The sequence below is a fragment of the Aegilops tauschii genome, chromosome 5 (genome assembly GCF_002575655.3).
Source record: "Aegilops tauschii subsp. strangulata cultivar AL8/78 chromosome 5, Aet v6.0, whole genome shotgun sequence".
NCBI classification, from domain to species: domain Eukaryota; kingdom Viridiplantae; phylum Streptophyta; class Magnoliopsida; order Poales; family Poaceae; genus Aegilops; species Aegilops tauschii.
Genome location: NC_053039.3, coordinates 111,993,367 through 112,019,026, shown reverse-complemented (window position 1 = coordinate 112,019,026; position 25,660 = coordinate 111,993,367). Strand labels below are relative to the sequence as shown.

General features: G+C 45.8%; 2 protein-coding genes across 2 annotated transcripts; one reads left to right on the top strand and one right to left on the bottom strand.

Annotated features, from left to right (window-relative positions):
* The first annotated feature begins 8,211 nt into the window (after positions 1 to 8,211).
* LOC109749993 (probable boron transporter 2) lies at positions 8,212 to 12,665 on the top strand. Its single transcript, XM_045228433.2, has 13 exons — positions 8,212 to 8,392; positions 8,481 to 8,611; positions 8,706 to 8,788; positions 8,970 to 9,162; positions 9,273 to 9,411; positions 9,916 to 10,081; positions 10,232 to 10,398; positions 10,495 to 10,668; positions 10,753 to 10,848; positions 10,933 to 11,070; positions 11,172 to 11,491; positions 11,701 to 11,968; positions 12,109 to 12,665. The coding sequence occupies exons 2-13, from the start codon at positions 8,508 to 8,510 to the stop codon at positions 12,397 to 12,399; spliced, it is 2,139 nt and encodes a 712-aa protein (XP_045084368.1). The 5' UTR covers positions 8,212 to 8,392; positions 8,481 to 8,507; the 3' UTR covers positions 12,400 to 12,665.
* Positions 12,666 to 14,716: 2,051 nt separating this feature from the next.
* LOC109749997 (uncharacterized) lies at positions 14,717 to 22,733 on the bottom strand. The gene is made up of 5 exons (XM_020308936.4): positions 22,584 to 22,733; positions 16,168 to 16,232; positions 15,839 to 15,883; positions 15,146 to 15,243; positions 14,717 to 15,049 (listed from the first exon to the last, which is right to left on the bottom strand). The coding sequence occupies exons 2-5, from the start codon at positions 16,219 to 16,221 to the stop codon at positions 14,977 to 14,979; spliced, it is 270 nt and encodes an 89-aa protein (XP_020164525.1). The 5' UTR covers positions 16,222 to 16,232; positions 22,584 to 22,733; the 3' UTR covers positions 14,717 to 14,976.
* Between the last annotated feature and the right edge of the window lie 2,927 nt (positions 22,734 to 25,660).

Genomic DNA, 25,660 nt, shown 5'->3' with positions numbered 1-25,660 from the left:
TAACCACGGCATTTGAGTCATTCCAATGTAAAACGCTTCTCACTTTAACTACAAGATCATCAAAGCTTGGACTTGTGTCAAAAAACATAGCCTCTTCCCCTTCATCGTCATTTCCAAGCATAAATGTCGACTTGTCCAAATAATGAACATTTACGAGCTTATGCATCTAAGAAAGTGGAAACAATATAATCAATCCATATATGTCATCCAACCAACACAAATGGACAAATGAACTAAATTTTGCATAAATTGGACAAGTAACTACTATTCATACTAAAGTTAACCTAATCATTAACCCTAACCCTAACCATAACCCCTATAACCCTAACCCCCAACATAACCACCATAACCCTAACACTAACACTAACCCCTAACATAACCATAACCCTAACCATAAATGCATCATAAATGCACACAACAACATCAACACCTAGGGTTTGCAATAAATTGACCAAATCAACACAAAACAAAGATCTCAACCAATCAAAAGGAGGGGGAATGGGGGAGGTACCTTGGGAGATGAAAATGCTCCGGATCCACCGATGAAATCTCAAGCAAGTGGAGTGGATCCAGGGGGTTTGTGAGGGGGAGAGAGTGGGGAGAGGAGCTGAGCACCGGGAAGAAGATGAGTGGGGAAGAAGAGTGGTGGTGGGGCCCACAAACCAGCCCCTCCCCACCTTATCCACCACACAGGACCCTACCGCCAGAGGGTCTGGCGGTAGGCTTCAGTAACCTACCGCCGTACCCGCTGGCGGTAGGCCCTTTTCCATGTCAGCGCCTGCCAACGGCCGTCAGTCGCCGTCAAAGGACCTACCGCCAGAGGGGACGGCGGTAGGACGTGCAAATCTACCGCCAGACCCCCTGGCAGTAGGCAAAAGGGTCAGATCCCGAAATATTTTCGAACGGGGGTCAGATCCTGATTTTGTTTGCAAAAAGGGTCAAAACACGAAATTTTGCCCCACCACGACCAGCCAGCCAAAATAGATGTCGACCCACGCAAAGAGGACAACCAGGTATGGGTGCCAGATCCCAGCTGGATCCAGCCCCCACCATGGCCGGGGATAGGGATCACCGGCCCAGGAAAGCAGGCCTCCACGGGCCAGATCCGCCCGTACGGAACCGGCCAAGGAGGAATCCCCGAGGCCCACTGCAGCCCAAACCCTAGATCCCGCTAGGCACCGGCCACCGGAGCCAAACACGCCACCCCTTCGGCCTTGTACAATGCAAGGTGCTCTGGGAAGGTGCTTAGAGAAATAAACCAGGCTTTCCTTAAGCACCGGTGCTTATTTGTACAAGATAGACGCTTAACTAAGCGTCTCTCCTGTAGAAATAGGCACCGGTGCTTCAGAAAAACTCGGTTTATTTTTCTAAGCACCTCCCTAAGCATCTCCCATTGTACAAGGCCTTATGCCGCCTGCCATCCTCCGAGCAAGCCACATCGCGCCACCGGTGGGGAGGCGCCCCGCGTAGCCCAAGAATGTCGTTGTCTCACGCACGCCAGCCTCCACACCACGCACCACGGCCGCCCCCACGCGGCTGACCCCCGTCAGACGCCCGACAGAGTGAACGGCCGCCCTACCCGTCGCCGTACCCATTGATTCAACCCAGATACCCCGTCCGTTGTGGCCGCCGACAGGACCGAACTTGGAGAGAGCAGGCGCCGCAGGGGAACGCCTGCCGCCGCCGTCCCTGAACCTGCCCGAACTCTGCCAGCAGGGCCTTAGGCGGCGGCGAGGCAAAGAGGAGGAGGGAGGAGAACGCGGTGGCCGACACATTTTTTTCCTACTTTGGCATATGCATCGACTGATGCACATAGCCCTCTAGTATTGCGTAGTTTTAACATCCATACAAAGCTTCGAAGGAAAATAAAACAACGTCATGACAACCAAGTGGTAATAAGATTACAAAATCTTATACTTCTGCAATTCTATCATTGGACTGCCATTCAACCCGTTTGAATGCCCGAGTGACCATCTCCCAGCGGCTGCATCCAAAGCCTGTGGATTCCCATGCCTCCGCAAGCTGAAGATTGGACCACATACGGATCTAGTTGTAGCCCAGTAGATAGCCTGCAACAAATTTGGTGCTTTCGCCTTGTTAAAAACGCAATCATTTCTACAACTCCATATAGCCTAGGCTTGATCATTGAGAAGCTACTTTTTTTTTACAACCTTGTCATCTACGCTCGTCGGGTTGTCTTTCGTTAGGAGGGCTCTGGTATTTAGGTGCCACAGGAAAATTTTGATTTCTAAAAGGACTTTGAACTTCCAAATATATTTTGGAAGGAAAGAAAGGACCATTATGAGGTGAACTCATCATGACCATTATTGTACTTGTATGCTACATTGTCGATCCGGTGAATAACGATGCAGAACCAAACCAATAAAATTTACTAGTATATTATTTTGTTCATAGGATTGGAAAGGAGGCTTCTGTGATCGATCTTGACATTGATGTTCTTTAGTATACAAACAGTATCTTAGATTTATTGTACTTGTAAGTACAATGCTATGCTGTCGATCCTGCGCATACCGATGCATATCCCAGCCTATAAAATTTACTAGTATATTGTTTTGTTCATTCATAGGATTGGAAAGGAGGCTTAGGTGATCTGCCATGACATTGACGTTCTTTAGTTTACAAAGAGTATCTTAGATTTATTGTACTTTTTTTTAACAATGATTTATTGTATTTGTACAATGCTACGTTGTCCATCCGGTGAATAACGATGCATACATTGATCTAGCAAGAAGCTTCTTAATGAGCTTGGCTTAAATTATACTCCCTCCGTCACTATAAGAACGTTTTTTACACTAGTGTAAAAAACGTTCTTATATTATGGGACGGAGGGAGTATTACAAAATAAGTTGCAATCCAGCTGCCACAGTTAGGTAAATAAATCTACACATGCTTTGCGTCAAACCAATCTGAGATCTGCCTGGTTAGCTTTCACCTTTTCAGGAGTCATTGCATCTTAGATATAATATTGAGTACCACCTAGCCATTCTCTAGATAGTTAAGAGGAAAGTATACTAAAGAAATATTTGTGTCATCTTTCCGAAGTGAGATAGGGTACAAACCAGGATCAGTTTGTTTATTAGGCTGCCATGTTATGCTAAATTTATCTTACAGAAAAAAGGGTTGTTTGATTTTGCTTCGGCAGGCGGTGAGGCTGAATGAAAGGAACACCAGTTGGTGACTTGGTGGTTGCTGACATCCAGGCCACTAGCCAGCATATTTTCTGAATCTTGATTTGATCCATACTAGGATGTCCATGATGGTTCCTTCACAAAAGTGATGGTCATGCTGATGATTATTTGTCTTACAAAATATTTACAATTCATATGATTAACTGACAAATATTAGAGTATTCTATTCTTTTTGTGACATTTTGATGCAGAAGAAGTTCCTGATGTCAAATCCACTAGACCTAATTTGAGCAAACTTCCTTTTACATTATCAAACAACGAGGGAAAAGGCAAAACCTATCATTTTATACTGAACTTATGTGGTTACTTTACAGCTGATGCCATGAACCAGCCCATGCTTGTAAAGACCCTTGCTTTATTGGTTTCAAAACTATTATCAGAAAGTTCAGACAAGTCACATCCAAATAAATCACCATATCTTCTTCTTGTAGAGGTTGCGACCGAGAAAACAAGATATTTCTGCTTCCTTTGCCGTGAAAAGAATACTTAAGCGTAGTTTCTGATTTGCACTCCTTCTCAGAGATATTTTCGTCAAGCTGCTATGTTCGTGCTCACCGAAAGCTCGCCAATTACCGCTGCACATATGATCTTACCGTACCGAAAGGTCGAAAAGACAGGCCACAAAATACTAATAATGTCCTCTCAGTTTCTAGGACAAATTTCCAGTATAGATAAAGTCATAGTGAGTTGAGAGGTCACTCATCATCAGGCAAACTTAAATCTACAAATTCAAAAGTTTCTCAGCCTTGTAATCATAGTAAACGTTATCATAGTGGAGTGAGTACTAGAAACTGAAACTGTCGAATATTGCACTGCTATTTTCTTAATTTCTTGGGCTAACCTTCAATATGATAATGTGACAGAAATCAGTAATCATTGCGAAAACAGAGTATACAACCCATAATCATGCATGATTGCATCTCTTCCCCGACGACGACGATAAGCCAATATTAACTTGGCATGCATAGTACACCAAGATCCAGGAGCCTTTCTTGGCAATATTTCTGTCCGTGTGAAGAAAACTGCGCACAACGTGCATTTTCACGGCACAATGCAACGCATGTGGATCTTAATGAGGTGAACCAAAATAGAAGCATACTGGACTATATACGAATCCTGGAAAGTTAGCTCTGCATCAGTGCAGCTTTGGTGTCTAGCACTTCATTCTGATAAGTACTTATTCAGCATCAAAATGCCAGCACATGCTGATAAAACGTTTGCCAGAAAAATAGAGTAGCTGGTGCAATAATGGAATGGTTTATCTATTCATGCATCCAGGCCATGATATTTCTAGCAGGTAAGTGTATATCCTACTATCCCCTGGTTAGGCGCCTCGTGGAGATCACGGAGGCACACATCTACTATCAGTAGGGCAGATATCTAAATCTACAATTATGGTTATGATTTGACAAACGGTACACACTGAGATAGTAACAACAGGAGGTTATGTAAAAATTGGAAGAATGCAAGGAGCATTGAATGGCCTATTTCTCTCTTGGCTATTTCTGACAATTGTGTGTGCACCTTCCCTCTTCCCGGGAAGAAAATGTAGCCCTTACTTACATCACAATGGAAACATCTAGCTTTGCTTTAATCAGGGCGAGGAGGTCGTGGGGGAGGGCTAGATCCGGCCGGATCTGACCGCGGAGGCTCTTGCAGATGTGTGGTGTGTGCAACTTTGAGTGTTACTTTTCACGGCACAATGCAACGCATGTGGATCTTAATGAGAGGAACCATAATAGAATCATATTGGACTATATATGAATCCTGGAAACTGGTTCTGCATCAGTGGAGCTTGGAGTCTTGCACTTCATTCTGATAAGCACTTATTGAGCATCAAAATGCCAGCACGTGCCGATAAAACGTTTGCCAGAAAAATAGAGTAGGTGATACAATAATGGAATGGTTTATCTATCCAGGCCATGATATTTCTATAGCATGCAAGTGTATGATGGAATGGTTTATCCTCCCCTCAAAAAAAAAAAAGAATATGATGATTATGATTGGACAAACGGTACACACAGTGAGATAGTAACAGCAGGAAGTTAGGTAAAAATTGGAAGAATGTAAGGAGCATTGAATGACCCATTTCTCTCTTGGCTATGTGTATCTTTCCTTTCTCGGGAAGAAAAATTCAGCCCTTCCTCCTTACATCGCAATGGAAACATCTAGCTTTGCTTTGATCAAATTTTAATAGCAGTGGTGCTACACTTGATAACTTTTCGAATACAGGATGACATCGGCACGTTTCCAACGTGCAACTTTGAGTGTTACTTATTAAAAGTTATTTAATATGTGAGTTATATTGTGTGAATACTTTCCATGAAAAATCAAATAAATTTATATCCACATGAGGAATGTAAGCATTTTTAGTACATATCCAGTCAAAATTAGAGAAGTTTGACTGCAACGAGTAGGTTCTAGCTCTCTAAAATTTCCTAAATAGAGAAATGCATAATTGAAATCACCACGTTTTTATTGAAATTGCGAATTTTTTGAGATCTTCTTAGATGTCAAGCATGCAAATTTTGGCGAAAGTGCATGAGAACAAAGTTGGCATATCTGTCATGCTAAGTCATGTCCAATGACCTAACTATTAACAAAAAAATATAGTTTCTTACTGCAGTTCTTTTCATGTCAGTGCAAGCTAGCATCACTCACTTTTTTCAAGTCCATAGAAATATAGTTTAACTAAAGAGCTCGGTTAAAAAAAGAGTACCAAATAAAAGCACCATTGCACGTGTGCAGGAGTAGCCTGTTAAAGTGCTCTCTTATTTATATGCATATTGTTTGGGGTTGATCTTTCAACCAAGTTAAGGAGAGTTGAACATTCTTAGGAGGGATGAAGCAAGGGCTATACTACACCAACCTATTTAACCTTTGGTATGCAGATGGTAGTGCAGGCAGTTAGCCTTTCTATCATAAATTTTATTTTAAGTACTAAAAGCTTTTATCATAAAAGGCCAACATGCTTGCACAAACCCTAAAATGTGTCGGTTGATGGATGGGCAGTTAGCTCACACTAAAGTGCAGGTGCAAGATCCACAGCTTGACACCACATGCATGGCCCAGAAACCATCATTTGTACAGTAGATGTTACTCTCCATTGTCAGCATCAGAGAGAAAGTAAAGCACTTAGGACTAAACAAGTTTATTTACCAGTTAAGCACATTCATATTTGATCTAGCACAGAGTACCAGATTAGCCCATCAGAACCGCTTGCCCTGACCTTGTTTTTCAAGCTAGGTAGAAAGGTACCTATCTCTCCGTGTTATCTGAAGATAATAAATTCATCTACAAGACAAATATTCTTCAGATAACTCCACACCAGAGCCAGAGCAAGAGCTTGTAGCTTTGTTAATGTTTCTCCAGAGAGAATCATGCATGCTGGGACAAAGCTAAGGTCAACCTTTTGATCTACGCCAGAAGCAAACTTCAGTTTTCAATGCTCCTCAGAGCCTGATTTCTTAATGGAAGATTCCGTGGACATGAACAGGATGCAGGTTTCAAGGAGCTTATGCACACTGTTTCTTATTAACTGCAAGTACTGGATGTTTTAAAGTAAAATAATAATGCATGTGCACATGCTGAGGCGAAGTGGTTGTGGTTTGTGACTGATCAAGTAGTTGATTGTAGGTTCAGAATAATATTAGTACAATCATACTAGTCCCCCTTTTGTATTTGCTGAGTTCTGGATGGTGGGGCCACATGGTCGTAACTCACACTGTGCTGTAATATACTTTCTCAGTTCCTAAATACAAGTCTTTTTAAGAGATTCCACTATAGACTACATACGAAGCAAAATAAGTGAACATATACTTTAAAAGGCGTTTATATACATCTGAATATAGTCTCTATAGTGGAATCTCTAAAAAGACTTATATTTAGGAACGGAGGGAGTAATATGTAAAAATATTTTGCGCCCGGGATTTGTTGCACTTACAGAACAGCTGTTGGCCTGCTGCTTCCATAAATTAATTACAGTTTCATAGTTACGGTTGTAAATTATGAGAACTGAGCGCTAAGTGGCAGGAGTTCAGGTTGTTGAACCCGTCCACCGGGGTGTTATCGGCGTTTATTCGCGGAGAGGCCTCACTTCTCCCTAACAGCGGACAGTTAAGGAACCATGTTTTCCCTTTATGATGCATAAATTGGCTTTGTCCCTTGGTCAAGTGTCAATCAATCTTACGTATTAGAAATAAGCTTTTCTACAGATAAGAAAATGAAAAGCAATAACTTATGAGATAAAAAGAGGTGAAAAGGGCCACTGCTGAAAGCTACAGTTTCACAATGATTAGCATTTGTTGAAAAGCTTCATAATTTACAGTGGTTTTCGTTGTGTTCTCGCCTCTCAGGCAGTTATACTACATATTTAGCCAGAGCTGAGTAGTATTTTCTGCACATACATAGAAGAATTTTTGTTGGGAAAAGGATACAAACGTACATGGGCATTCTCCCAAAAATTTGCTGCCTTTCTACCTTAAATCCAGCAAAAGGATCAACTTAACAGAAATAATGAAAACCTAGAAAAATAATTTATTAATTGATTAGAGGAAGCTGCTTGGCTCCTTCCCTCGGCCAGACGGACAGCTAGAGCTGGACTGGCACTCACTGACCTTCCAGTGCCAGTGAATATAAATGCGACCCACCCATGGTGGTAGTTCTGGCAATATCAATTTCATGTTATCGTCTTGGTAACATTTTCCCCATGGTGGTAGTCAAACTCAATAATATTTGACCAACACAAGTCCTAAAACGAATCACATTTGCAATCTAATTAGAGGGAGCAACAGTCAGGCTCTACCGTCAAGAGGAGAGGACAGGATAGGATTTAGGACTGCCATCAGCCACGCAAAGCCACAACTATCTTTTCCCTTTGATCCCGTCGATAATCTCCCTTTGTGCCAGGAAATTGGTTTAGTACCACCAGACAGTGTTGCTTGCTGACTCTCCACTGCCCCGCCTGTCTATATAGCCGAGCCGTCCTCTATCTCACAGCTCCAGTACCTTCCGAGAGCTTCTCCTCCTCAAATCCCGCCCTCCCTCCCTCGCTCGCTCGCTCACCAGTGCTGCTCCCTCTGCCACCTACGCTCTTCTTGAGCTTGTAGCCTTGGCCCCCTAGCTTCCTCCAGGGATCCGCGCTAAATGCAGAGCGAGCTCGCCAACTCGTAGCGTTTCTCCCGGTCCGGTCTGCTGCAAGATGTAATCTGGGTCTCATTTCACACCTTGTGGCCATCTCAATACGCTCTCCGATTCCTTCGTGTTTCTCAGGGCAGGTGAATCCCTTCCCCCGAGGAAATGGAGGAGAGCTTCGTGCCCCTCCGAGGCATCAAGAACGACGTCCGCGGGCGCCTCGCCTGCTACAAGCAGGACTGGACCGGAGGCTTCAGTGCCGGTATCAGGTACGGGCGCATCTGCCTTGTTCTCTTCTACTAGCATTGTGTTGCTGGCACAAGATCTTGGAACGTTGAAGCTGCTGCGCCCCATGTGTTTCAGGATCCTAGCGCCGACCACCTACATATTCTTCGCGTCCGCGATACCCGTGATATCCTTCGGGGAGCAATTGGAGAGGAGCACTGGTAATGGAGGAGCCAAATTTGCTGTTTCCTTTGTGTGTGTGTGTGTGTGTGTGTGTGTGTGTGTGTGTGTGTGTGTGTTTTGAGTTCTGTTTTGGTGTTAGTTTCAGACTTTCAGTGCATTTGAGTGAGTGGCCAGAGAAGCTTGCTTGCTTACTAAGGGGGCTCTAATGGTTTGGTGCAGATGGGGTCCTCACCGCGGTGCAGACATTGGCATCCACCGCCCTGTGTGGCATAATCCACTCCATTGTGGGAGGGCAGCCCCTGCTGATCCTGGGCGTGGCAGAGCCGACGGTAATAATGTACACATTCATGTTCAGCTTCGCCAAGGACAGGGCCGACCTCGGTCCCAACCTCTTCCTCGCCTGGGCCGGTTGGTAAGTCATCCCTGTTGCATTGATTCAGATGATTACTGTTGTCGGTTGGTCCAATTGCAGTTTTTTTCAAAAAAAAATATGGTTTTGAAGCCATGGATGTGTGTATGCAGGGTCTGTGTGTGGACTGCCCTCTTGCTGTTCTTGCTGGCGGTACTGGGCGCGTGCTCCATCATAAACCGGTTCACCCGCATCGCCGGCGAGCTGTTCGGGCTCCTCATCGCGATGCTTTTTATGCAGCAAGCTATCAAGGTAGGTACACCACCAGGGCCTTTTTTGGTGTCCTTGCTTATTTGGCCTTGACATCATGTGATGATGCAGAAAGTTATCAAGACATTTTGTTGATGTTGGTTAAGCTTTCTTTGAGGTGAATGTGCTAAGAACCTGGTGCAAAACACAAAGTACCCTTCTAAGAGTTGCGCACTGCTGTAGTCAAGCTCTATCTGCCAACTAGTGGGAAAGCCTAATGACATGTGCAGAGGCTGAAACGCACATGGAGGCTAATGGGGATGCCCATCAGTGATTTTGCTGTTTGGCCATTGCTCCAACCAAATGTTTCCTTTTCCTAAATCACGAATATGCTTTGGCCTAAATTCTAAACAGTGGAAGCGTTCAAATAAAAAATGTTTGTTTGACATAAATGGTCAGTAACAGAACATAAAAATGTTTATCTGAGATAAATGTGCAAACTGAGCTCTCTTCATTTAATAGACGGTTCCATGTGTACTCTAGCTCACATACCTGGGTTGGTTGCAGGGACTTGTTGACGAGTTCCGCATTCCTGAGAGGGAGAACATAAAAGCACTACAGTATATTCCATCATGGAGGTTTGCCAACGGAATGTTCGCTATCGTGTTGTCATTTGGCCTTTTGCTCACCGCGCTGCGAAGCAGGAAAGCGCGATCCTGGCGCTATGGAGCAGGTATATCTATCTGTAAATTGTACCTGGTTCTGCAGATGCTACGAGAATTTTCTTGCCTCAGATCTCCTCCACTTTCTTTGCTTCCTACGACTGTTAAGTGCTTCATTAAACCGAACTCTGTATTCCTTGTGATGCTTTTCCCGTACCTAGGTTGGCTGCGTGGCTTCATCGCCGACTACGGCGTTCCACTGATGGTGCTGGTGTGGACAGGAGTTTCTTACATACCACATGACAGTGTGCCGAAAGGGATCCCGCGGCGCCTCTTCAGCCCTAATCCATGGTCCCCTGGTGCATATGACAACTGGACAGTCATCAAGGTACTACTACATAAACTCAACCAGACTTCTGAAACATTCAAGTTTCTTCATGTGAACCATCAGAGCTCATCAAATGTTTCCAATACCATTGAGCAGGATATGGCCCAAGTGCCAGTCATGTACATCATTGGTGCCTTCATGCCTGCAACAATGATTGCTGTCCTGTACTACTTCGACCACAGCGTGGCATCCCAGCTTGCTCAGCAGGCAGAGTTCAATTTGAGGAAGCCTCCATCTTTCCACTATGATTTGCTTCTCCTAGGCTTCCTGGTATGTCCAGATGAGTATAACTCTGGCTAGTAACTTCAACATTTGGTATATGTTTATCTTATTTCAATGTAATTTCTTGAACAGACATTGATGTGTGGCCTAATTGGTATCCCTCCATCCAATGGTGTCATTCCACAGTCGCCGATGCATACAAAGAGCTTGGCTACTCTAAAGCATCAGGTAGGATATGAGGAATGTTCTGAGATTCTGATATTTGATCAATACTTGACACTTCCATTCAAATGACAAAACATTTCTCCACAGATACTCCGTAACCGACTAGTGGCCACGGCACGGCAAAGCATGCGCCAGAACGCGAGCTTGAGCCAACTGTACAACAACATGCAGGATGCTTATCATCAGATTCAGACACCGCTGATCCACCAACAACAGTCCGTCAAAGTAAGCACAGATCTGATTGAAATTAATAGATCGCAGTATCATATATAAAAACAGTCTGGTACATGTATCTGATATTGCAGTGCCATTTTCACAAAATGTAGGGCTTAAACGAGCTGAAGGACTCCACTGTCCAGTTAGCATCAAGCATGGGTAACTTCGATGCACCGGTTGATGAGACAATCTTTGACATAGAAAAAGAGATTGATGATCTGCTGCCTATGGAGGTCAAGGAGCAAAGGTTGAGCAACTTTCTACAGGCTGTGATGGTTGGGGGCTGCGTGGCAGCCATGCCCTTACTGAAGAAGATCCCTACAGCAGTGCTGTGGGGGTATTTTGCGTTCATGGCGATTGAGAGCTTGCCTGGTAATCAGTTCTGGGAAAGAATATTGCTGCTCTTCACTGCTCCCAGCAGAAGATACAAGTAAGTTTCACTAGTTTCATTACTGTGAATTCAGGAAATCTGAACATTCTACTGCACATATGTGTATACACGGATGCGTAATCTGGTGGAAAATAAGTCATATCATTATATATACAGTAGTAGACTCAAGTATGTAAAATTGTTTGCAGTCTAGTCATCAGCAGCCCCCGTGTGAGACTTAGATGCTTACCATTTACCAATCTTTGCAGGGTGCTGGAAGAGTACCATACAACATTTGTCGAGACCGTGCCATTCAAGACGATAGCCATGTTCACACTCTTCCAGACCACATATCTGCTTGTTTGCTTTGGGATCACATGGATCCCAATAGCTGGGGTTCTCTTCCCCCTCATGATCATGCTCCTGGTTCCAGTCAGGCAGTATATCCTCCCAAAGCTCTTCAAAGGTGCACATCTCAATGACCTGGACGCAGCGGAGTATGAGGAGTCACCAGCTATACCGTTCAACCTTGCTGCGGTGAGTCCATAAACTCTTGATCTGTCCTGACAGGCAACCTTGTTTGTCATCATGCCATTTTCTAACGTTTAGCTGATGACGGCTAGAAGAATTTTAATCATGTTACACTAGCTTGACACTGAATGGTGTAAAACTTTCAGCAAGATATTGATGTGGCACTGGGACGCACCCAAAGCGCAGAGATCCTTGACGACATGGTCACCAGAAGCCGCGGTGAGATCAAGCGCCTGAATAGTCCGAAGATCACCAGCTCAGGTGGCACTCCTGTCACGGAACTGAAAGGCATCCGCAGTCCTTGTATTTCTGAGAAGGCCTACAGCCCTCGCGTCACCGAGCTGAGGCATGAACGCAGCCCTCTAGGGGGGCGAGACAGTCCACGGACGGGTGAGGCCCGGACATCCAAGCTGGGTGAAGGCTCAACACCAAAGTGAAGCAATAATGCTGCATCGCTCATAGCTACTGGAAGTAAATTATATCGATAATTTAAGCATCAGTGCTAGTATAAGATGTCTACTTATGCACGGTATGATGCCACTATATGATGGCCAGTGTTGAAGTACGAGGCCCCTATATGATGCCTACTGATGAAGTATGAAAATAGGCTAATGTGTATCTATCTGTAGCCTCCTGATCTAAGGGAGCACCGTATGTGTAATCTCTGAATGAGTAGAAGACTATTATAGCGTCAACTTTGAAACTTTTTTCTGTCTCACTTTTCTACATTACCGCAAATTGTTCATATTATTCTTTGATTTTTGCACCATATTGGTGAGTGATGAGCATCATTTCTGCTTGCACCTTTCTTGAGCTTAAGTTGAGCGATGTGCACGTGTACTGTTACCAGTTGAATATGATACTTAACTGAGCCTATTCCCTTCTGAGTACTGCACATTTTTTGTTGGTTAAAATGATGAACAATGACAGGCTCAAGTCTTTAACAATAAATATTTCTGATCTAACAGATCAAGCTATTGAATGAGATCCAGTTGATGGATGAACATGTTACTTGAATTTCCATGACGATGCTGTCGGTGTATATATGCTTCTCGCTTGCCTGAATACCAGCTTAATTCAGAATGCAAAGTTCTTCCAAAGTGGCCCGTACGAAACGCAAATCGCGTCAAATTCAATGAACTGAAAGTTGAGAGTTGAGGCAATAGTGCAATATTTGTAGCCTAGCCAATACCCTTGCTGACTCGAGAACTCCGTCGACACCATGCGGAAAACAAGATAAGCTGAGGCATGACTGAGTTGGACAGAAAGAAGATTGCACAGGGAGATACCAGTTGTCTGACAATCTGAGCCTATTGGTAGAGCAGGCCATGCTGATTTCACCAGTAACTTGCTGGTACAGGCTCTAGAACATGGCAGGAAGGTATGATCTCTGGTGTGGTAGTGCTGTTGCCAAGCCAACTACCGAGTACAGCTGCTGAACAGTGCCTTAATTGTACTTGTCCATGTTTGCTATAGAGGGAAAGATGCCAAGATCAGGAGGGAATTCAAGCAGCAGCTCTTTCAACTCCCAACACACGCCTGCAGGCTGCAGTAGGCAGAAAGCTACTGGGCTGGCACTCCTCTTTCAACAGCAGCCATGATTCCAACTTTAGAAGACATTGCATTGCACTGGTCATGGAGCATTGACCTACTGAAACCAGGTGTACCATAGCCACCGCCCACCAGTGAGTTCATCTGTATGCAGTCCAGGTCATAGGCTCATAGAAGCTGCTGCTGCATTGTCATTCCGCTGGGCTAGACGACGCCCCCCAATTGTCGACAATCATGGTCGCCGTCGCCCTTTTCCTCAACCGATGATTCCCCCGACAACCCGTGAGCTAGGGCTAGTGATCAGATGGACCTTACGGGTGATGAACCTGTGCCGGGAAAGGAGCGGCTGGAGTTCGTCGGCACGGCGGAAGATGAAGGCTGAAGGCTATCCATCCTTGAGGTCCATTGGTGATGTCTGGATGACAATCTTTTGTCAGGCATGGGTGTTCCTTCACCATCATTTGACCTGCAGACAGTAAGTAGTGTTTCACACCCTGCAGTGCAGGGAATTCCAGAACTGGCCCCAGCTCTCTGAACTCATCATCCTCATCAGTTCCTTTCCTACACCCCTCTCTCTCATCTCTTTGACGCAACGCCATCCGTTTTGTCGCGCTTTTCCGGATTCCAGAGAGCAATGTGACAAAATACCTCCCATAGAGTTGTAGCTGCTTCAGTAGAAAGTTGAAATATCATATCCATGCATGTTAGGTGCAGAGGGGCAGATGCATCATCCAGGATCTACAGATGTGACCATGAATAATTGGGATGCATTCTGTTACTCCGGTAAGTCAAGCCTCTTGGTAAGAGTGATTCTCTTGCTTTTTACTGAGAAAGACCAATGGTATCAGTAGAACTTGGTAAGAGTGCACTCTTCAGGCTCACCTAAAAACAGTTCCATGAGAGAATAAACTGAAGGCAACGGCAATCTTCGGTGTTATAATCTGGCATTTCATAGGCATGAGCTCTTTAGTTGTGCAGGCTGTTTAATACTGCAGACAATCCAGTGAGACCCCAAATAGCCTTTGGAAGCTTCAAGTGATTGCAAAGTTCAATCGTCCCAAGAAACAGCGAAAAAAGACTGCAACGAATATTTCCGGTTTTGCAAACTTGTGACCGATTCAGCTCCATGGAAATGGAACCAGTGAACGTGTTCAAACTGCCTCAATACATCATGAAAAGAAGAAAATTCAAGCAACGCATCCGTTTTCACACAGATTGGAGCACTTAAAATTGCTGAAGATTTACACCTTAACAAAACAGCTAACGCTTGGCATGTGTGGGTCAATTACATCCAGAAGCACAGTAAAATGCAACTGATGAAAAAACACTGCTTTATTAAGTCAACAACAAAGAAAAGCATTAGATGGTCCTTGTGTCGGAGGAGAAAAATAATTCAACAGCCATAGGATCAAGTCGCTGTTCAACTCGTACAGCATATTGCCGAAAGTCTACTTTCAACTTTCTTAACCTGAGAATTTACGTCCCGTCATCTTCTCAGATTCATATATTATGTGATTGATAAGGCCCCGTGCCGCACTGCATAGTAAGATATAATTTCAGAATGTATGTTCCAACAAGAATAAAAAGGTAAGACAGCCAAATATTGAAGGTGCCCACGGAGCAGTAACTTACTCATCCTTCATTTTCTGTATCTTCTCTGGATCAGTTTCATGCATGTTTTTCTTGAACTGTTGCCTCACCATGGAAACAAGAAGCCCTGTATTATGTTGCTGGGTCATAAAATACAATGACTCAGTCAAACATGCACCTTCATAAAGTTACACAAATATGCCATAATGTCAAGGGTAAAAAAAGGGCAGCCCGGTGCACGTAGCTCCCGCTTGCGCAGAAGGGTCCGGCCATTTTTGGTCTTTTGTAAGCAGCCTTTCCCTACTTTTACCGCTGCGCCAAGGCTCCCCTACCCATAACATCAAGGGTAAACAGGACAAAATAGTTCTAATTTGTGATGGCCTTTTATTCTACTGTGGAGCTGGTTCTCCATCTTGTAAATGGAAAAACACAATTTGCATATTCAGGGTGCAACGTATAAAGTGCCTGAAAACAATAAGCCCTCTTACATGTTATGCTGCTAGAGAACATTGATTCCTTGGAGCAGTTTTTATTAGAAGAAAACAATGTGAAGTAATTCAAAATCTATGTACAGATGCTTAAGTGACACAGGAACTGACGATGGAGCGACCAGACTGTTAGTTCTCCTGGAAACTCTCAGGTTAAAGATACTTGAGGAGAACGGAGCAAGCTGAGTGTGTGTTAAGAAACATTATGTACAAGATAATACGATAGTTGGAACGAAAGTATGCTTACCTGACTACCGATGAACTTAGCCCTCCTTAAGCATTCACGGTATAACTACAGCATAAGAAAAAGAGCTTATAAGTACCGATAACATTTTCTCCTCAAATGCCATCATATATCTATTATTTTGTGTGGCTAATTCTAATGATGATGAAGAGCTAGGTGCACAAGAGTACTAGACATGATTTGCAAAAGCTGAAGCTAAAAGGGTAAACCAACTGATAGGGCTGCTGTGACTACAGAAATGAAATTTCAGAACTTACTACTCATTACCAATACCATGTACTGGTCATGATGGGGGTAATTTGTCTATTAGAAAGGTGTGATAGGAGCCTTACTCTAAGCGCATTATCGGCAAGTTCTGGAGGTAAAGCTTTCTGAAGTGAAGGCATCTTCCTTTACTCTGAAATAGTCAATCAACAGGAAAGTCGGTTACTTAAACATGTAAATCTTATTATTCGCCTAGAGCAATTAAGGAACAACAATCCAGACATTGTTTTTCATTACAAAAATGTTTAAGGCACACACACCAGTATAACATACAACAACAAAAAACAACACCAACAACTACAACAAAGCCTTTAGTCCCAAACAAGTTGGGGTAGGCTAGAGGCGAAACCCATAAGATCTCGTGGCCAACTCATGGTTCTGGCACATGGATAGCAAGCTTCCACGCACCCCTGTCCATGGCTAGTTCTTTGGTGATATTCCAATCCTTCAGATCTCTCTTTACACAGCAGTATAACATACTACCACAAAAAAGAGTATAGATAAAAAAAATACCAATATGCACGCAAAAGCTATATATCAACAACTTAAAAGAAACAAGGAACAAAACCATATCCAAAAATGTGATACAACCTTACAATCACACCAAGGAACATGGTCAAAGCTTCATGTAAGAGATTGCATGAAAGTACCAGCTTCCGAAAGCAAGGACTATTGTAACACCCCGGATGTAACTTTCCATAATTGTAACTCCAACTCTTGCCATTTTCGGCTATGTGTTATGATATTCCCTTCGTGGTCGGGCTTTGTCTTTCGTTTTGCATTTTGTTCATGTCATGCATTTCATATCATGTCATTATGTGCATTTCATTTGCATACGTGTTCGTCTCATGCATCCGAGCATTTTTTCCGTTGTCCGTTTTGCAATCCGGCGCTCCCATCTCCTCCGGCGCACCCCTCTTGTTTTCTTTCATGAGCGGGTGTCAAACATTCTCGGAATGGACCGAGGTTTGTCAAGTGGCCTTGGTATACCATCGGGAGGCCACCGGTCAAGTTTCGTTCCATTTGGAGGTCGTTTGGTACTCCAACGGTTAACCGGGTAACCGCAGATGCCTTCTATATGTTGCAGTAAACCCCCCTCTCTAAACAGCCCAAAACCCACCAAACTCTCTTCCATGCTGTAGGTCGTTCGATCACGATCGTGTGGGCGAAAACCGCACCTCATTTGGACTCTCCTAGCTCTCTCTACCTATATAATTGCATCCCCTTCCGAAAACGTTCGCAGATCAAAACCCTAAAAAAATCCCCGCCGCCACCGGACGTGTCCACCGCCGCCGTGCCCGGCCAACCAGGCGCTGCCACGTGGCGCCGTACGCCGCGCGCGCCCGCCGGCCCGCCGCGAGCCCTCCTGGCCCGTCGCCGCCCGCGCCCAGCGCGCGCCTCCCTCCGCCGCTGTGCCCCGCCCGCCGCCGCTCGCCGCCGCCGCGCGCGTCGCCGCCCACGTCGCCGTGCCTCGCCGGTGCCACTCCACCGCGGCGCCCTCTTCCTCCTCTGCCTCCGGTCCGCCCTCTCCTTCCTCCGCCCTCCCCGTCCTCGACTCCGGCAACGACCGAGCCCGAGTCGGCCAGATCTCGATCCATTTTGACCTACGGTTGACTTTTCCCGATCCCGAAATTTTTCTAAGTCATGATATTTTTACAGCATATTGCCATGTTCTTTGCATCGTAACTCTCTGCACATAGCTCCGTTTTGCGCGTGTAATATATCGAAATGTTCGTCTCGTGATGCTCTTCATTTTGTTCAATTGCACCATGTTCATTAGAGGCCATCTTGATGCCCAAATCTCTGGTGCAAGAGTGCTACTTGCTGTTATCTGCTGTTACTTAGCAGAACTTGGAGATTTGTTATTTTTGTATCATTTAATCTGTGCATCTTATGGGCATGAGCTCTACATGTGTTTTGTTGTATGCCATGCCATCTTTCCAGTGGTGTATGCCATGTATTTTTGTGACCTCTGTGGTGACTAGCACAAGCATGCAAACTAGGCCCCGTAATGTTTGATTTCAGGGACTTAGTGATTTCTCTAAGTCCTTGTCTGCTGTTATTTTGTTGCCATGTAAACTTGATGCTACAGAGAGATCCATGCATATTTTGGAGATGTTCAGTAAGGATGTTTTGTAGATATTGTTGTAAACGTGAAACTAGGCTCTTGCCATGGATAGCTTCATAAACATACCATTTTGCTGCAGATATGCTTGTTTTGTCATGCATTGCTTTGTGGTGAGTGCATCAAGCTCACCAAGATGCCTCATATTATTGTTTCTGCCATGCTCTGTTTTCTGCTAAGTCTGAAACCTGATAACGAAACTTGCTATGTTTGCATGGTTGCCATCATATCTTCTGATCCTTTTTGGCTCATGGTCAGTAAGGGACTTTTGTCATATAAATTTAGTAGAATACTGCCATGTCTTGTTTGGCCATGTTAAGTTCCTATAGCATGTTGATTTCCTGCTTTGAACATTGCTACCTGATGCTGTTTCAGACATGTCCAGTAATTTCACTAAGTCTGTGAACCTGTTATCTTTTGTACTTTTGCCATGCTTATTTGAGCTTGTTATGTTGTGATCTAGCCGTAGCTCAGTGTTCATCTTTTGTCAAGCATCTCCTGTAGATTACTGCCATATGCTTTGTTGCTGTGTTGAAGTGTTGTACCGTTGTTACTTGTTGCATTCTAAGTGTTATTTTGCTGTTAATCGCAGATTCGTGTCATTCTTGTTTTGCTTGCCATTTGCAAACCGTGCATTCGTTTCCGGTGATCTTTATATCGATTTCGACCGAAATCATCTCATCTTTCTAGTGGCATGCTTGGTTTGCCAAGTTACTGCCTTGTTCTTCATTTTTCCTTCCGGAGCACGCATATGCATCGCATATCATATCTCGCATATCATACATGTATTGCATCATGTTGATTGTGCATTCCCGTGATTGAATGTGGTTCCTTTGCTTGTGTTCTTGTCTTGTGTAGAGACGGGAGACGAGTTCGTGAACAAGGAACCTGTTGAGTACGCTTACGAGGATCAAGCTCTCGACAACTCTGAGAACCTTGCAGGCAAGATGACCACACTCGAAATCACTTCTATCTTTGCTTTGCTAGTTATTCGTTCTATTGCTTTGCTGCGCTATCTATCACTTGTTGTATCATGCCTCCCATATTGCCATGTCAGCCTCTAACCATCCTTTCCTAGCAAACTGTTGTTTGGCTAAGTTACCGCTTTGCTCAGCCCTTCTTATAGTGTTGCTAGTTGCAGGTGAAGTTGGAGTTTGTTCCATATTGAAACATGGATATGTTGGGATATCACAATATCTCTTATTTATATTAATGCATCTATATATTTGGTAAAGGGTGGAAGGCTCGGCCTTATGCCTGGTGTTTTGTTCCACTCTTGCCGCCCTAGTTTCCGTCATACCGGTATTATGTTCCTTGAGTTTGCGTTCCTTACGCGGTTGGGTGATTTATGGGACCCCCTTGACAGTTCGCCTTGAATAAAACTCCTCCAGCAAGGCCCAACCTTGGTTTTACCATTTGCCACCTAAGCCTTTTCCCCGGATTTTCGCGAGCCCGAGGGTCATCTTATTTTAACACACCCCCCCCCCCCCCGGGCCAGTGCTCCTTCAAGTGTTGGTCCGAACTGAGTAGACTGCGGGGCCCCCTCTTGGAAACTCGAGGTCTGGTTTTACTCGTAGGATGTCTCATCCGGTGTGCCCTGAGAACGAGATATGTGCAACTCCTATCGGGATTTGTCGGCGCATCGGGCGGCTTTGCTGGTCTTGTTTTACCATTGTTGAAATGTCTTGTAAACCGGGATTCCGAGACTGATCGGGCCTTCCTGGGAGAAGGTTTATCCTTCGTTGACCGTGAGAGCTTATGATGGGCTAAGTTGGGACACCCCTGCAGGGTAATATCTTTCGAAAGCCGTGCCCGCGGTTATGAGGCAGATGGGAATTTGTTAATGTCCAGTTGTAGAGAACTTGTCACTTGACCTAATTAAAATACATCAACTGTGTGTGTAGCCGTGATGGTCTCTTCTCGGCGAAGTCCGGGAAGTGAACACGGTCTGAGTTATGAATGACGTAAGTAGGAGTTCAGGATCACTTCTTGGTCATTACTAGATGACGACCGTTCCGTTGCTTCTCTTCTCGCTCTCTTTTGCGTATGTAAGCCACCATATATGCTTAGTGCCTGCTGCAGCTCCACCTCTTTACGCCATCCTTTTCTTATAAGCTTAAATAGTCTTGATCTCGCGGGTGTGAGATTGCTGAGTCCTCGTGACTCACAGATTCTATCAAAACAGTTGCAGGTGCCGACGATGCCAGTGCAGATGATGGGATCGATCTCAAGTGGGAGTTCGATGAGGAACGTGGTCGTTACTATGTGTCTCTTCCTGATGATCAGTAGTGGAGCCCAGTTGGGACGATCGGGGATCTAGCATTTGGGGTTATCTTATTTTCATTTGGATCTTGAGCGTAGTCGGTCTATGTGTGTATTTTGGATGATGTATGAATTATATTTATGTATTGTGTGAAGTGGCGATTGTAAGCCAACTCCTTATCCCATTGTTGTTCATTACATGGGATTGTGTGAAGATGACCCTTCTTGCGACAAAACCACTATGCGGTTATGCCTCTAAGTCGTGCCTCGACACGTGGGAGATATAGCCGCATCGTGGGCGTTACAACTATCCAAACAGTAAACAGGCCTGAATTGCCCCTTCGTTGACCAACACAAACATTATAGACCAACATATCACAACATCTATAAAATCATCTGGGCCTTGGGCTGCTACCCAAGAGACAAAGAGCAAAACTACAAGGCCTTGTGAACACCTGTTCAAGAAAATGCCTTTCTTCCACAAGCAATTTCTACTAAAATGTGGACATTGCAGTTCACAGTAATTATGAAGTACTGATCCAGGCATATCATGGAGAAGGGAAAAGAGAGGCTGGGTTATTTGGGGCTCTTTGGTTAGCAGGGTGGAGAACCCTCTCCCACCATTGGGGAGATCTCCTCAACTGGGGGAAATCCCTGTCGCTATTTGGGCAACAAGTGAGAGGGGGGGGGGGGAGGATTCCAGGCAGAAAATTATCAGAAATAGTGAAAAAAGATCAAAACAAATCATAATGTTTGGACAACTAATAGCAGTACACTATGTTAAATTCTTCAGTATATCCAGAATGGGAAGAAAAATGAAGTCACATGAGCAAGACAGTGTCAGGAAAATAAAGTCATACAAATAAGCAAAACAAGAAAGAGACCTAATTGGCGTGAACTAATGCTGGGGAAAAGACGGAACTGGTATAACCTCTACTCTGTGAGAAAGCTGTGATCAGACTTCGCGTACAATTATGTATCCATGATATGAGGCAAACTACTCATGTAAATCCTAAGGAGCTGGGAGTACTTGGCTCAGTCGCTCCAGGAGCTAAGTTACAGACGTACTGCAGTGCCCCCCCACACACAAAGCAAGTGGCAATTGATTCATGGAAATGCATTAGAGTTAGATCATTGTGGCTACATGTACACATAACTCTAGGATCAAATTGGAATATATAGCAATTCGATGCACATAGATGAAGCATTTGGCTCTAGCTGTTTGAGGAAAGCAATTCAGTGCACATAGGTGCAGCAATTAGTTCTAACAGTTTCAGGAATGAGTGAAATATGACAAGGGTTTGGATGCAACCAGTCTGTGCCATGATTAGCGATGGTTTTCTCAGAAGTTGTCCCCAAAGATGCAAAGCTGCAGATCAATTGCCATCAAGAAAGAGGGTTTGGAAACTGAATCTACAACATCTACAACAGATCTGTGGACAACTCGGTTGCCTTCTGAATATAATTTGTTGAACCCTACTCCGGAAACATTTGAGCTTGCCAAATGGGCTGTAATGATGTATGGTGGCCTACCTACCCTGCCAAGGTTTAACAAAGATGCATCTATGCACAAAGTTCATCCACGGGGAAATGGTGGGACGCCTCACTCGTGGCTGCTTAACAAGGTGATGGTCAACTAAACATGGGCATTGCTGAGGAAGAACTGCAGTCAGTGGGGACAAGATGCTCCCCATCCCCAGCAGCGGGGAGGGCATCAAGAAACCAGGCAAGCAGGAGGAGACTCGGCTAGCCTTCGCAGGTCTGGGGGGCAGCTAGCAGGTTGGTGAGAGACGGCGGTGAGCGCGTCGGCGTGGAGAGTAACCGGAGGATGAGAAGGGAGACGAGGCTGCCGCCGTCGCCGTCGCCGTCGCCGGAGGGAGGTGTAGTTGCTCGGAGGAGGCATGGAGCTCGGTCGTCGGATCAAACCTGCCGAGATCAGTCGGATCAACCTCTAGGTTTCCAACCATTCCGGTAGGATCACTCCACAACGATCCAGTAGATGGAGAGGGGAAGAGAAGAGAGGAACTCGAGGCGGAGACTACCCGCGGGATTCAGGGAGAGGGTTCGGTGACACAATGCTTAAGGGCGCCAGTGTACCTGGGGTTCTCGTAGCGGCCGACGACGGGGAAGCGGCGGTGGCGGCGGCGACCTCTGGACCGGTGTGGGAGAGACGGCCGTGAGCGCGTCGACGGGGATGAAAAGGATATCTCTCTCGCAGGTACTTGCCCATGGGCCTGTTCGCTATTGGGTCAGGCTTATTCCGTGGCTTAGTTTTTTTTTAGGGATTATATTCCGTGGCTTAGTGGCCATCCCATAAAGCCCATGTAATAATGCCAGGAAGTATAGTTCCGGGTGCGGACGTTTGGTTCCTGGGTGCATATACACCCAGGAATTACCGCTAAAAAAACCCAGGAATTAAAAAATAATCATAATTACTCTATAAGAAAAACTCAAAAAAGCTCAGAAGTATTTTTTAAATAAATTTGACTTTCTTTTACACCATATGTAATTTTTCATAAACCAAAATCCAGCTGACTTCTGGGCAAAAAACAAAAATTATTGCTATATACTCCCTCCGTTCAAAAATACTTATCAGAGGAATGGATGTATCTAGACGTATTTTAGTTTTAGATGCATCCATTTATATCCATATTCGTGACAAGTATTTCCGGACGGAAGGAGTACAATACACTATTCACACTATTTTAATCAGTTTTGTAAAGTTGGGTTTTAGTTGACGGAAAATTACATACTAGTGCAAAAGAAACGCAAGTTTGTTCTATAAAAAACTTCCGATCTTTTTTGACTTTCTTTATAATTATTAAAAAAACATCAATTCCTAGGTGTATATATTTTTTTAGAAAAGGAGGATGACCTCCGGTCTCTGCATCTGGGCGATGCATACGGCCACTTTATTAATTATTCTCACAAGACCTTACAAAACCATACAACAGCAAGACTAAAGCCACTGTCTAAGCAACAACTGTCGCTACACCTATCCAATTGATGAAGGGACGCAGATAGTCTGGGCCTAATACCAAACAGACATCGCAGCCAAACATGAACATCTAAGACCTGAGGTCCCAACCAGGACGCCTGCCGGGTATGGAGCACCTACAGTCCGGTGCACTCCTCAACCAGGACGCCTGCCGGGCATGAGGCCGCCGCAGCCACCTGCCACCAATCCATCTTCAGAGTTGTATTGTTGCATGTACCGTGCCAGGTCTCTCTGCCATCGACGCCACCACGACGCCCGACAGCGTCGTCCTCCTGTGCGAGTCCATCCTCCCACAGCGAACTCCGAATCTGCACTGCGCCACGCCGTCAAGATCCGTCGCCATCAGTGTGTCAGATGAATCACCGCTCCACCAAAGAATCCGTCCTCTGGTCCCTCGATCACGTGTGTACCTCCAAGAATGACGCCCCCAAGGGAGGAACGACACCAGAGCGCCGCCGTCATCCGATCATCCGATCTAGGGTTTCCCCCGGAGGTAGCAGAGAGTGGCCTTGAACTTCTCCACGGCGATGCCTTCAAGAAGGGAACGACGCAGATAGCGCCGCCACCGCCGGCCTTAGCAGACGCCGAAGGCAAGTTTTCACCCAGATCAGTTCGAAGGGATCCAACTTTCGTGCACGGGCCGCCGTCACCACCAGCATCACCAGGCAGAACCCTGGAGCACCGGCAGATCAGCGACCCGCCGGCACCACCGCATCCAGATTGCCGGCCACGCCGGGCCGCCGCCATCCCCGCGCCGTCCGGGTCAGAGACGTAGCCGCCGGCCGCGCACAGGGACCACCGCCGCCTGCACACGCCGGAGCGCCGCCGAGATCCCAGCGCCCGCCACCGCTTGCCGTGGGCCGCCGCCGCGCGCCCCGAGCAGACTCCCACGCACATCAGGGGAAACCGCGAGCGTGAGCCCTGCCGTCGCCCCCAAGCCCGCACCGGCGCGCCCCGCCTCCAGCGCGCCGCCAACAACCGCCGCGATCCTCCCGCGCCAGATCCAGCGAGCCGTGGGAGAAGAGATCCCGCCGCCGCCGACGCCGACCGGGCTTTGCCCGACGGCGCGTCCCGGCGGCGGCGAGGAGGAGAGGTCGGGGGAGGGACGAGGACGCGGCGGCGCTAGGGTTCCCCCCGGTCCCTGCGCAGGGGCGACACGGGACACCCAGAACCAAGGGGTATTTCCCTTTTCACCCTCAAATCCATCTCAATAGACCCAAAACCATATAATTTACACCATTGCCTCGAAAATAAAATATAACTTACACCAAATAAACGTGTCAAAACCAGATTAGTCAAACCCCTGAGTGGTTTCATATCCTATAGATAGGTGGTTTTGGTTTTGGCTGACTTGTCAAATATCGATTGGCTGTTGTGGCAAGTGTATAACTGCACCGAATTCTCATTGTCTTATCCCATTCCTAGCACCCAAAATTCGTGATTCAAAAGAACCTAGCGCCCGAAATTCTCCAGGATCCCGTCATGGAGGAATCCTAGGACACTAATTCCTTTCCCGGGATCGATGGCACACCACCAGTTGGCCATTGTGTCGAGGGACTTTTCGTCAATCCTAACAGTGACAAGGGGGAGTATGTGGAATTTGGAATCGAGGGGATGTCACATCAGGAGACCGGTCACAGAGACACACAATTTTATCTAGGTTCATGCCCCCGATGAGGGTAAAACCCCTACTTATTGCCTTGCTCTTTTCTTGTATATATGGAGAATACAAGAGATTAGAATGTCGGGAGAGGAACTCGGTGAGTCAAGGAGACTCAATGAGTTGTGATTGTGGAGATTCGAGCGTTAAGCGTCGAAATCCTTCTATGTGGTACCGTCTAAACTATGGCGTGGGATAAAGTCTCGCTCTACGATGCCACTAGGGCCCCTTATATAACACAAGTTAGAGTGGTAATTGAACATCTGGATGAGGCTCTTCTCAAAAATAGAGCGTCTCCCCTCTCGCGTCGCCCCGCGTGCGGCGGGGAAGGCGTCTGCGCCACCGCCGCTAGAAGTCTCTCCTCCCCCCTTCCTCACCGCCGTTACAGGGCGCGGCCGGGCAAGGCCTGGCCGGCGCTGGCGGCGGCGGGGCTCTCTCGGCTCCTCACGCGGCAGCTCTGGCGCGGGACAGGGCGGCCACGGCGGAATGCGGCGCTGGCTCCGGGCGTTGCGGCGC